At 39.0% G+C, this 13550-nt stretch overlaps 1 protein-coding gene across 1 annotated transcript in view; it reads left to right on the plus strand.

Annotated features, from left to right (window-relative positions):
* Window positions 1-2222: 2222 nt before the first annotated feature.
* The window catches only part of SEPTIN11 (septin 11), a 47917-nt gene continuing 36589 nt past the window's right edge, over window positions 2223-13550 (plus strand). The window contains exon 1 of the mRNA XM_007949046.2: window positions 2223-2385. Within this exon, the coding sequence (XP_007947237.2) occupies window positions 2223-2385 (163 nt within the window). The remainder of the gene's footprint in view (window positions 2386-13550) is intronic.

Raw genomic sequence — 13550 nt, forward strand, 5'->3', positions numbered from 1 at the left:
ACTTCCTATTTCCCTCTTGTGTATTGTATACTGATAAACAATGAGTCTCAGGATGCCTTAATAATTACATTATAAACTTTGCATGATTTATACATTACAAAGTTAGAAGACAGAAACTCTAAAGACATAACTGTAAATTTCAAAAATTTCAAGACCAAACTCTTTTATAACCCTTCATTTTGTATGTGGTTTTCAATGGATATAAAAATACTCAGTGGGTGTGTGGGTGGTTTCTTGTGTTTTGGAAACAGTGAGGATATGAGATGCTGAGCACTGGGTTCTGGGATGAGAGCTATAATTACTAACTCTGATTCTTTCCCAGGATTGGCTCTTATGAGGATATCTGGTATCTAAAAACCCAACAATCCAGAATCTAGAGCAATAAACCGTTCTTCCACTTCCCCTGAAAAGTAAAATATGTATTGTGGCAGAGAAGGAAGGGAATGTCAGATGAGAGCTCTTTCTTGCCTTACCTCCTTTCACTCTGTTCACTGACCATTGTAGCCAGTGATGTATCAAAAGAAAAGGCGGGTGGGATGGTGCCTCCTTGCCTAATATACAACAGCCACTGCACAGCTGTGATGGAAAGAGTTCTAAATATAGCCCAGGACTCATTTCAACTGCTTCTCCCCCCATGTCCTGGTGGATGTGGTAAACACCCTAAAAATACCTGCTGTCTGATTCCTTGAGGTGTCTGAAGAGGAAGGGGCAGGTGTTAGCATTGAGGCTCTAGGAAATGGAGTGTTGTTGGGAGACTTGGCCAGCTACCACAACTGTGCCCACTGGAACCTGCTCTGGAAGCCAGTTAGTAAGCTGTTAACCATGCCATCCTGTTCAAGGAGAAGTGTCTACTTTGGTGTCTCATATTCACTGCTGGCAGGTCTCAAGGAAACTATTCTTAGATGAGGCATCTGTTCTCTGCCCTTTGACTGCAAACCTGCAGCTGCCACCAAGGTATTCAGGCAGTGTGGTGATTTTCAGTTTCATTTCACAGAATCAGAATTTTAGAGCTGGCAAGGACTTAAATTGTTCATAAAACATTCCATTGAATTCACTACATTTATGGAGTCACATTTCTCTGCAGATGGAGTGACCGTGGAGATTTGGAGATGGGGGTCTAAGTCCTTGACTACTAAAATAAATTATCTCATAAAAACATTGAATAAGTGGTCGTGTGCAAAGCATTTCCTTTTTTATTAAAAAAAGAAATTTTGAGGCTCATGTTGTCATCCAAACTGAATATCACAAATATAAAGTTCATTGGCAACATAACCAGAACATCAGAAGCCTTGTCTTCAGTATCTAGTTTTTCAAAATGCAAGCCCTTCCATGATATTGTAAATTGAAGGATCATAGCTGACCCAGGAAAGAAAGCTTCACAGATTGTCACTATCACCCATGTGATGCATTCAAAATTGAGTAGGTATTTAGCACCAGCTTATACAACAGCATAAGCCACCTGTTTCAATGTATGGTAGCTACCTTACTCCAGTCTCCACCACTAAAATCTGAGAAGGCCCAGTGAATGCAGAACCTGTGCTAGGAGCTGTTCTGGGGAGAGCCTGTACAGCTAATGGAGGAGACTGAGACCAATTTATGTGCTGAGTAGTTTTAAACTTGTTGTATTATGATGATTACAGCATTTCCATAATTGTAATCAGTATGTATCCTTCACTGTGAGCTTCTCAAAGCTGCTTTATGTATCTGGAAGAGTGACATTTATTTGTTTATTTTCTATGTGTTGAAAGTTTTGCTTAAGTAATTGAAGCTATCAAAATGGGTGGTTTTTCATGTCACTTAAGTGCCCCATCTGTATGCATCTCTTTATGGGTAGCTAGCCAGTTTTCCGAAACTAAAACCAAACTCACTGACATCGAGTCAATTCCGACTCACAGCGACCCCCTTTGGGTTTCCGAGGCGGTAAATCTTTATGAAAGTAATTGCCTGTTCTTCCTTCTGCGGAGTGGCTGGTGGGTTTAAAATCTGCCTAGACTATTAACCTTTTGTAACAAAGACTGAGTTACCCTGGGGTAGTCTGCTTTGGTAAACATTGTGTGATTTTGTGAAAGAGCATTATGTTGAAGTTATTGGTGACCTCTCCAGTGTAGAACTCAAGAAGGGTGTGGGTACAGGGGGAATTTCTTTTTTTTTCCCTCATAGATTAAAAAAAAAAAAAAAAGCAGGAAAGGAGAGGGTAATAATGTGTGTAATGTGTAATACCTATGCAGCATAATTCCTGGATTCTCAAGCATTCGCCTCTGAAATTCCAGAATGAAGAACTTCGAAACTTGTCCCTTTCTGGCCATGTTGGATTTGACAGCCTTCCTGACCAGTTGGTCAACAAGTCAACTTCTCAAGGATTCTGTTTTAACATCCTGTGTGTGGGTAAGTGATCCATCACCTGCTGCTGAGCAAAGAGGCTTGCCTGGTGATTGTTAAAAACTCAGTTTCAGGGAAATGATGGGAATAATAGTTTTACTCTCTTTTCTAGTCAATAAAGCAGAGCAACAATCCATGGTCTACATATGTTACACAGTTAGAAAGACTGAGAGTTCTATTTGGGTAAATACTGTGTGTAAGCTTTATGGTATAGCTCAAACTGTTATTTTAATTTTTGTTACATAGTCTAGCAACTGTTCAGTTTGATATTGTTATTAAAGCATTTTGTGTATGGGGTGCGGTAGGGAAGAGGGAGTCTCTGTGGCCTTTGACCCTAACTGAACTATAGGAAGTTGAAAGAAAGAACTGAGATGCACATAGTAAAATAGTTCAAAATCCTTTTAAGAATTTGCTTCTAGGGTTTCTGACTGTAGTATAATGATGTTGTTGTGTGCCGTCGAGTAGTCTCCGACTCATTGCCACCCCTCCTTGGGTTTCTGAGGCGGTATCTCTATATAAGTAGATTACCCAACCTTCTTTCCAGGGAGTGGCTGGTGGGTTTGAACTGCCAACTTTCTGGTTAGCAGTAAAGTGCCTTAGGCACTATGGCACCAGAGCTCCCATAGTATAGTAGCAAGCCCCATTAAAATCTTTTTAAAGTTATGATACCTATAAGAAGTAAAATATAGAATGACTTCAACTACTTTAATAAACCTATAATGTTTAAAACTTACTTTTAGGACAAAAGACAATTTAAAATTCTGTTTTATATTTACAATAAATTCTCTGCCTGAATTACTGAATTAACCTTCTGTCCTTAAATTGGGATCTAAAATTGACCTTACTTTATTCCTGTTAGACAAGTGGGAAAAACCACAGAGGTCTAATTTACTTACATCTTTAGTATGTTTTATTCATATTCTTTAAACATTATACTTAGATCTCTGGCCTTGGTATTTTTCTTTTTCACTAGCCATATCCTTTTTAAACTAGGAGGAGGAAGGAAAATAAAAATATAATTCTTCCATTTTTTTGAAGCAGAAATGTCTCTAGAACTGAAAATAGCCTTTTTTTTCACCATCCCCTTTCTCTCTTGACAAACAACTAAACAGCAGTGAAGTAGTTTGCTTGTGTTTTGTTGCCCTCATGCCCTGAGTATATACTTCTGAGATACCACTTTGAGACAAACCAAATGGGATTCTGTCTACAGCCAAATGGACCATCATTCCTCTAAGCTTAGTGGAATGTACCAGACTTCTCATGTCCAAGTCAAATGAACTCAATTTAGAAAAGGCGTGTGTTCAATGTAAGAACCACCATTTACTTATTTATTAATTGTGAGGGAGAGGGATGTCTGGGAGCAGTAGATGTTTTCCTTTTAAAAAAAAAACTTCTTGAAGAATATATTTAAAGTAGCCTTTGCACTGGGCATTTACTTGGCTTGCACACTAGACCAGCTTGCTCTCTGGTATTATGTCTTAAGCACTTGGTAAGAAAATACCTGGAGAGAAACAAGAACAAGGCAGCCAGCTCTCAGGCTTTCTGTTTTTCCCTATGTGAGGCTTTTTGAAATTCAGCAGAGGATCTCCTGAGTGGCAGCTCGCCTTACTGAGTGGCATAAAGGAGGGTCCCCATTCACGGACACCCCCCCCCCACACACATTTTAGTTAACGTTCAATGCAGAGCAGCACAGTTCTTCATTAGCATAGCAATTTGTTGGCAGTTTGTTAGTTTTCTATTGAAAAGTTTGCTAAATTGTAATCCTAGGCCAATTACTACTCTGGCTTCCCTTCTCTGCCTACCCCAGCCCTGTCTCCAAAATCAGCTTGGAGAATGCATCTGGTTGTTATGTCCTGGCCTGTATAGTGGGGAAATTTCTTTCAGTGGGTTTGGACTTACTAGAAAGACCTAGTTTGACAGAATGTGTGGTGTGGCCGTGGGATGTGTTGGCTCAGTGACAGACCCCTTCTTTTAAATAGCATCATTGTGACACTAGTTGGAATTCTTCACAAGGCACACTGATGCTGCCCTGTGTTTTGTAAAGCAGTTGCTACTCAGACTCTCTTGCACAGATGATAATACTTGTGATTCTGAGATTTTAATTCTGGTTTCATTCTTTAAAATTAGTTTCTTTGTGTATGTGTGTGTATAATATATATATTTTAATGGTACACACATGTATGTAATATATAGCATCATTACTTTAATCTCATGTGATAAATATGGAAGGGAATGATAAGAGGGAGTTATGATTCCCGCAAGGAACCTTATGATGACTTTATCAAAAAGGTCTTAAGAGTCATAATTTGGTTTTAGGGCAAGGCCTGTAGATTAGAAGCAAAGGAAAGAAATGTAAGGGAGAAACTGATTTTGGCATGAGTTTAATTTAGTTCCAGGGGCACTGAATTAAATGTCTCCTGTTAGAACCCTTCTCTGTTGAGTCCTGAGAAGAAAAAAAAAAAAAAGGAGGAGAGTAGATTTCACTTAACCAGGAAGAGAATCCTGATGCGAAATCAGGTAACAAAACACCCAGCAGTTTATAATTCCCCTACTGTCCATCCTACTTATAGCATATGAAGTCACTCCCAAAGCTGTGCTTTAGTTTGAAAAATGCCTTTTTCTGTTACCCATGCTGTATTTCTTCAGAGAATCTAAATTGTTCAGCCTTCCTTCACATTTTAAATTGTATGAAAGATTTATAACTTTCTTATTCATTTTCCAATGACTCTAACTCTGTTGTTTCATCAACATTGATCCAGCTTCCACCATTTGTCGATTCTTTGTAAAGATACTGCAAAAAGGGCAAGGAGGCCACATATTCTGACCTCCTAGAACCCCACAAGAGGAAGGCAGAATCACCATCAATAGCCCAAGGCCTATTTACTGCAAGGCCAGACATGCTGCCTCCCTCCAGCCCTTTCACCAACCGTTCCTCCCAAAGCACCCACCACCTCTCTCCTGGGTTCGATAATTCGCTGCAGTGGCCACACAGAGCTCACAGATTATGGGGTTTATTAGGGAAGCACCACAGGCTACAATTCAAGTTCAGGAAAAATGCTCAGTCTCTCTCCCAGCCCACCGTCCCTCAGCCAACAGTCTCTCACAGTCTCTTTCCCAGCAGTGCTGGTCCCTCGGTGTCTCACTCAATAAAGCATGTCTCTTGCGTCTCTTTCCCAGCAGCACGTGTCTGTTTCAGTAGCGTGTCTCTTTCAGCAGCACATCTTCCTCAACCAGCAGTCAGAGAGAGTTCTGCCTCTAGGAGGCCTCCTTTTGAGCTTGGCAGAGTGGCCAAACCAACCAATCATAACAACAGAATTCTAAGCACCTGAGAGTAAGCCTCCCATAACATTGTGTTGTGCCATGCCCAACATAAATAACCCAGGTGGATAACATTTACAATCAGGAGCTCCTCAATTGCTCATTCCACCACTGAGTTTACAATGACTTATGGGTAGAAAAGCCATACTAAGTAATTTACTACACTGCAGATACAAAGATGAATAAATACCATAACATCCCCACTTTTGTAGAGGGCCCAGTTTGACAGTAGAGTCAAAGTAGATTAATAATTCATTTTGAAAATAGAAATATGTTTTACAATCCAACCATAATTGTATTGAGGAGATGAGAGAAGAGGAATAGAAAACACACAAATTTAAGATAATTTTAGCCAAGGGTATAGAAGCAACACAAATTGTGGAATTTACAATTAACTCTTAAACATTTTATCCCATCTTGTTTATACAGGAAAGTGGTTTACAGGTAAAATGAATGAGTAAATGAAATTAAGATAAAATTAATCTAAGAAATTAAAATGAAACTAGAAGAGAGTCAGAACACAAAGTCTAAAATCAGGCCTACTTTTAGCAATGTGAGACAATACATTTGTCTCTAAGCTTAGAGCTTGGAGAATGGAGGGAATTCATTCATTTATTCATTCAATAGGATCTCTGCTGGTGCAGTGGTTAAAGCATTCAGCTGCTAACCAATTGGTGGATGGTTTGAACTTACCAGCTATTACATGAGAGAAAGACAGTCTGCTTCCCTAAAGAAGTCTTGGAAACCCTATGAAGCAGTTATGCTCTGTCCTATAGGGTCGCTATTAGTCAGAATCAACTTGATGACAGTGAGTTTAGTTTTGGGTTTATTCATTCAATAGATATTTATTGAGAACCTATTATGTGCAAACCATGAATTAAAAGTTTAACGTTTGACAGATTTATGGTAGTGCCTAAGGCATTAGACTGCTAACCAGAAGACTGGTTGTTCAAACCCACCAGCCACTCCTTGGAAGGAATTCTGGGCAATCTACTTCCATAGTGATACTGCCTTGGAAATCCAAGGAGGGGTCGCTATGAGTTGGATCCAACTCCACGGCAGTGAGTTTGGTTTTTGTTTTATGAAGTAAAAACAGCATAGTTGCTCAAGATGAAGCTTAATTTATATCTGGAAACATTTCTCCCATAGACTTTCAGAAATGAAATATAGTGGTCTGGGCTCTCTGGCATCCCCGAAATTGGTTCAGTCAATCAATACAGTATCACGTGTCATGTTTCTTTCAAGTCCCTCATGCAGGCTTGTGGCATTATGCCAAAACATGGTTCACCAAAGGTGATTCTGTGAGAAGTTATAACAGCACATATTAGGTACACAGTTCTCACTGACTGGCTCCATGCAGTAATAAAATCTAGAGTATTTAGAGGAGGAAGGCAGACCTTCATGTTTAACTACTAGGATAACTATCCAGGAAACCAGTCTTGGCTATCATTTCAGCTGAATCATAGATCAAGTATTTGATCAGTCTACAGTTGTTGTTGTTAGGTGCTGTCAAGTTGGTTCCAACTCCCTGTGTACAACAGAACAAAACACTGCTAGGGCTTGTGCCATCCTTAACAGTAGTTGCTATTTTTGAACCCATTGTTGCAGCCACTGTGTCAATCCATTTTATTGAGTCTTCTTCTCTTTGGTTGACCCACTCCTTTACCAAGAATGATGTCCTTTTCCAGGGACTGATCCCTCCTGATAGCATGTCCAAAGTGCATGAGATGAAGCCTTACCATCCTTGCTTCCATGGAATACTCTGGCTGTACTTCTTCCAGGACAGATTTGTTCATCCTTCTAGCATTCTATGGTATACTCAGTATTCTTTGCCAGTACCATAATTCAAAGGCATCAATTCTTCTTCAGTCTTCCTTATTCATTGTCCAGCTTTTGCATGCATGTGAGGTGATTGAAATTACCATGGGTTAGGTCAGGCATACCTCAATCCTCAAAGTGACATCTTTGCTTTATAACAACACTTTGAAGAGGTCCTTTGCAGCATGTTTGATATGTTATTTAATTTCTTCTCTGCTGCTTCCATAGGTGTTGATTGTGATCTAAGTAAAATGAACTCCTTAACAACTGGAGCCTTATATTTCACCAGTGCCTTCAGTTAGCTTCTTCCTTCAGTACCATTGATTCTTGATTATATGCTACCTCCTGAAATGGTTGAACATCAACCAGTTCTTCTTGGTACAGTGACTGTGTATTCTTTCCATCTTCTTTTGATGCTTCTTTCATCATTCAATACCATAGAATACTTCAGTATTGCCATATAAGGCTTGAGTTTTTTCTTCACTTCTTTCAGCATGAGAAATGCTGAGTTTGTTCTTCCCTTTTGGTGTTCTACCTCTAGGTCTTTGTACATTTCATTACAATACTTTGTCTTCTCAAACTGCCCTTTGAAATCTTCTGTTCAGCTCTTTTAGTTCATCATTTCTTTCTTTTGCTTTAGTTACTCTATGTTCAAGCACAAGCTTCGGAGTCTCTTCTGACATCTACTTTGGTCTTTTCTTTCTTCCTTGTCTTCTTAATGACCTTTTGCTTTTTTCATATATGTTGTCCTTGATGTCATCCCATAACTCATCTGGTCTTCAGTCATTAGTGTTCAGTGCATCAAATATGTTCTTGAGATGGTCTTTAAATTCAGGTAGGATATACTCAAGGTCATACTTTGTCTCTTGTGGATTTGTTTTAATTTTCTTCAGCTTCAACTTGAACTTGCATATGAGCAATTGATAGTTCTGCAGTTGGCCCATGACCTTGCTCTGACTGATAATATTGACCTGCTCCATTGTCTCTTTCTGCAGATGTAGTTGATTTAATTCCTGTGTATTCCATCTGATGAGGTCCACATTGAGAGTCACTATGGGAGCTCTGGTAGCATAGTGGCTAAGGCACTTGACTGCTAACCAGAAGGCTGGTGGTTCAAACCCACCAGCCACTCCTCGGAAGGAAGGTTGGGCAATCCTACTTCCGTAGTGATACTGCCTCGGAAACTCAAGGAGGGGTCGCTATGAGTCGGGGCCGACTCGACGGCACATAACAACAACAACAACAACATTTACGTTGCTGGAAAAAATGTAAAATGTAATCGCCAATGTCATTTCTATCATCAAGGTCATATTTTCCAACTGCTTCTTTGTTTTTTCACATTCTAGTCATAGTAGTTATCAGTACATCTTCATTGCATGTTTGATCAATTTCAAACTGCAGAAGTTGGCAAAAGTCTTCAGTTTCTTCATCTTTGTCTTTAGTCATTGGTGTGTAAATTTAAATAATAGTAGTCTTCCTTGGAGGCATGTCAACATTATCCTATCAATGACAGCATTATACTTCAGGATAGATCTTGAAATGTTCTTTTTGACCATAAATGGGATAACATTCTTCAGCAGTTTGTCATTTCTGATATAGGAGCCCACAGGATTGTTATATTCAGTATGGCCAATACCAGTCCATTTCAGCTCACTAATGCCTAGAATGTCTGTCTTCAAGTTTTCCATTTCATTTTTGACAGCCTCCAGTTTTCTTAGATTCATACTTTGTGATTCCATGTTCCAATTATTAATGGATGTTTGCATCTGCTTCTTCTCATTTTGAGTATTCCCAGTCGGCAAATGAAGATCTCCCAAGCTTTTTCCCACCCACATCATTAAAGTCAATTTTACTTTGAGGAGCACCTCTTCTGCAGTCATATTTTGAGTGCTTTCCAACCTGAAGGGCTCTTTTTCTAGCATGGTATCACACAATGTCCTGTTCCTATTCATAAGATCATCCCTGTCCACTTTCTTTAGAAATCAATTGCCAGATCTCTTTTCCTAGTCTCTTAGTCTGGAAGCTGCACTGAGACCTGCCCGCTGTGGGTACCCTCCTGGTATTTGGCGTAGCTTTCGGTATCATAGCAACAAAGAAACCAGTGTGACAAACACAGTACGACAAACTAACAGACAAATGATGGAATCTACAATTACCTTCTAGTTAATAATACCATTCTGGTTATTTTCATGTCCAACTTAGAGTTTGTGTATTTAAAGAGCATGAGAATTAAAAGGAATAGGTAGAACTGCTTTCCACTGTGATGTGGGTAGCATGTTCACCAGCACTGGCAGGAGCAGCAAAAACAGAAGCCACAGATAGCGCTTCAAGAGTAAATTTTTGATTGCTCCAACAAAAGAGTGTTTAGGCAGATTAATTTAGAATAGAATAAACAAGAAATTCTAAAATATTTACCAAAAAAGAGGCAAATAGCAGTATAAACTATCACCATGGTAATTTTTATTTTTAAATAACTTTTAATAAATTTCTGTCTATGCCAGGTACTTTGCTCTAGGAAGTTTAGAAATGCTTCAACGTTAGTATTAGTCATTAATTTCCTTGAAATATTGTTATGGTTTAGGCTTGAATTGGAACCTATGTTCACTAACCATAAATTACTCATTAGAAAGAAGCAAATATACGCTTATGGGTCCTCAAAGTTATAGGAGAAGACCCTGCTTAAACTCTACTTGTTTTAGAGAGTTGCCTCAAAAGCTGATATATTGAAAACTCCCCCAATTCTATAATTCCTTTTATTCCAAAATGTATCATTTCTTCCTGAACTGCTTTTAGTGAATTATATTTCTGCTAGAGTTGCAGTGTCTAATTATGGCTCTTAAAAGCACAAAATATACAAATTGAAAGCAAAGCATTAAAAAATTTAGAGCAACAGTGATTTTTCCAATCCATTGATTAACCCTGTACTATACATGGGGTCAGGATTGGTAATTGCTAATTGTTCATAATTTCTACCTTAATGTAAATGATAATTAAAATTACCTTGTGTTTAAAAAGACTAAGGTGTTTCCTGATTCACATATGCTTAAGAAATTCTCAGCCTCATAAAATGAGAGTAATTTCAGTCCTGCCCAGGTAGCCTTGGAACCTTGCCATAGAAATTGAAGTCTGTATTGCTGTTCTTAGTGAAAGAGATCAAAGTGTGTCACTTTCTACTAACAGATCCTCTGGTACACTGGAGAGAATTTTATCAGATAGCTCTGCTGTTGTCCCTTTGTCCATTCCTAAAATTAGGTAAATCCTGAAAAGAAGTTTGCTGCACTTGAGAAAGTTACACACGTAGCATGTACTTAAAATGACTGGAGTACTTTCATTATTGAATTGTCTATCAGATTCTGAGGAGCTCTGGTAGCATAGTGCCTAAGGCACCTGACTGCTAACCAGAAGGCTGGTGGTTTAAACCCACCAGCCACTCCTCAGAAGGAAGGTTGGGCAATCTACTTCTGTAGTGATACCACCTCGGAAACCCAAGGAGGGGTCACTGTGAGCCGGATTCTGACTCGATGGCACATAACAACATCAGATTCTGCATGTCTTAAAAGTGCAAACTCTGTTTTATTTCTGTATCCATTACATAGTACCTTTGTTTTGCTCATAGTTAATTTGTTAAGCCACAAATCATGGGTAGGTATGAACTTTGGATATATATTGGTTAATCAGATTTGATTGCCCCAAGTTGTACGAACAATTCAAGTGTGTGGCTGCTTACCCCAAGGTTGGAGGTTTGTGGACATGCAGAGGTGCCTCAGAAGAAAGGTTTGGCACTCTGCATCTGCACAGTCAGCCATTGAAGACCCTGTGGAGCACAGTTCTACTCTGACATACGTGGAATTACCATGGGTTGGAAGTAGCAACTGGTCTGGTGTCAGATTAGGGAATAATCAATAGTTTATTCTACTTTTATTGGTGGGGTTTTGAAATTATATTCTGGATACAACAGGAATTTAATCTGTCAGTTGTCTGGTTTCATTCACTATTTTATCCCTAGCAACTATGCTTGTCACATAGTAAGTACATAAATATTAGTTGAATGGATGAATTTCTAATACTAAGCTCCACGATCTCTATTTGCTCTCTTTCTCCTACATTCCCAGATAACAGTTCTATCTACTTCGTACATATTTGAACATATTTGGTTTCTTCTGATTTATAGCCTTTGCTGTCTTGTAGTTTCTCCATGTTCATTTCTGTTTACCTTCTTTTTAATGACATTACATTGTATGCAGATTGTATCTCTCTTACTCAAAATGATTATATAGGCTGCTCACCCTCTAGTAAGGCTCACCACCTCATACTACAATAATCAGGCTTCTTTGGCTCTTTGGGCCAGAGTCTAGCCCTGGTCATTAATTGTGGTGAGCTAAAAAGGTCATAGGGTATAAAATGTGGTCTTGGTCTTGCTCCTTAGGGGAATATGTTTATGGCAGACACTTAGAATATCTTTCATATAATAATAAATTAGGATCTGCTTGGAATTCAGTCATGTTCCAGGCTAGATTCTGAGCTATGGGAGAACACCGTATCTTGCTAGTTAAATGCTATATCCACAGTTCTTGGTGCAGTGCTTGGTACATAGTAGGTCCTGGGAAAGTATTGCCTGAATAAAGCCTGATGAAAGAGGGAATTGTTTGTTCTTAGATGTATCAGGGACACGATGGGAAAGATTAAAGAGTAAGGCAAATATACTTAAACAACTATCCTATAAAATGATGCAATTGCAGTTGGTGGCAAACCACATGAGACTTCTAATTAGGGAAAGCTCAGATCCAGAAAGCCTTTATCTTCTTCATTCTTGCAGTACATAAGAAAGCAATGGGTTATGCAGAACTTGCAATTAGTTAGTGGATTTTGCCATTACAGTAGGAGAGTTTTCCCCAGGATACAAATCCAAGAACTTTTCTTTTTTCTGTGGAATTTGTCACCTTCCTAGAAGTTATTATAGTAATCCTTTAGAAAGGAGGAATGTTCCTAGGAAGGTCATTGGGATCACTGAAAGGTCTGCATTGTATTGGCATGTTTGAATAGAGCTAGAAATTGGGAAGTTTTCCAGATTTTAAATAAAAGGGCGTCTCTAGGGCCAATGTCTCTTTTTCCCACTTCCCTCTCTTCATCATCTACCCCCTCCCCCAATACACACACCCAACAAACACCCATCAAAGATAAGGTGGATTTTTGTCACTGCCAACTATTTTTGACTCAACATAAAAATTGGAAATCGAGAGAATTTTGCATAGTCTTCTTTTGAAGGGCAAGCTAAAGTTCTTTATGGCTTCACGTTTGTGAGTATTAGATTGGATGGTCCCTTTGATTGCTATAGTGGTGCCAGGTACCTACCACTTTACTTTGTGCATAGTAGAGCCTCAGTAAATACTTATTGACTTAAATTATCAGTGTGTGTTAAGAAGGCCATTGCTGCAGGTCATTTGCTATCATTTAGTTTTATTGTCACAGGCTTCACCCTGAAACTGGGAAAACAAACAAATGTTTGCCATCTTGACTCCAGCTGAATAGGGAAAGAAAAACAAAAATAACATGCTACTGTTGAGTTGATTCCAAACCATGACATCCCCATTTTTGTCAGAGTAATTGCTCCATAGGTTTTTCATGGCTATCATCTTTATGGAAACAAATCACCAGCCCTTTCTCCTACGGTGCCACTGGGTAAGTTAGAATTGCCAACATTTAGAGACCATGGAGAGATGATTTGGAGATAATATAGAGAAATGCACACAAACTCCCAACCATAACTGGAAAATATTTGGCAGTCAGTTTTCTCCATAATAGTAAAGTCAGGATGATACACTGTTTAAATATTGTGTATTGGAATCATCCAGACTTGGGTTAGAACTGTGGTTCTGACACATTGCTATGTGTAAACCTTAGTGTCTCTATGTAACTTTAGTGTCTCAACCCCTCCTTTGGTTTCTGAGGTGGTATCTCTACGAAAGTAGATTGCCCAATCTTCCTTCCAAGGAGTGGCTAGTGGGTTTGAATCACCAGCCTTCTGGTTAGCAGTC

Source organism: Orycteropus afer, unplaced genomic scaffold, assembly GCF_000298275.1.
Source record: "Orycteropus afer afer isolate SDZICR_OR568_19922 unplaced genomic scaffold, OryAfe1.0 scaffold00235, whole genome shotgun sequence".
Lineage (NCBI taxonomy): Eukaryota > Metazoa > Chordata > Mammalia > Tubulidentata > Orycteropodidae > Orycteropus > Orycteropus afer.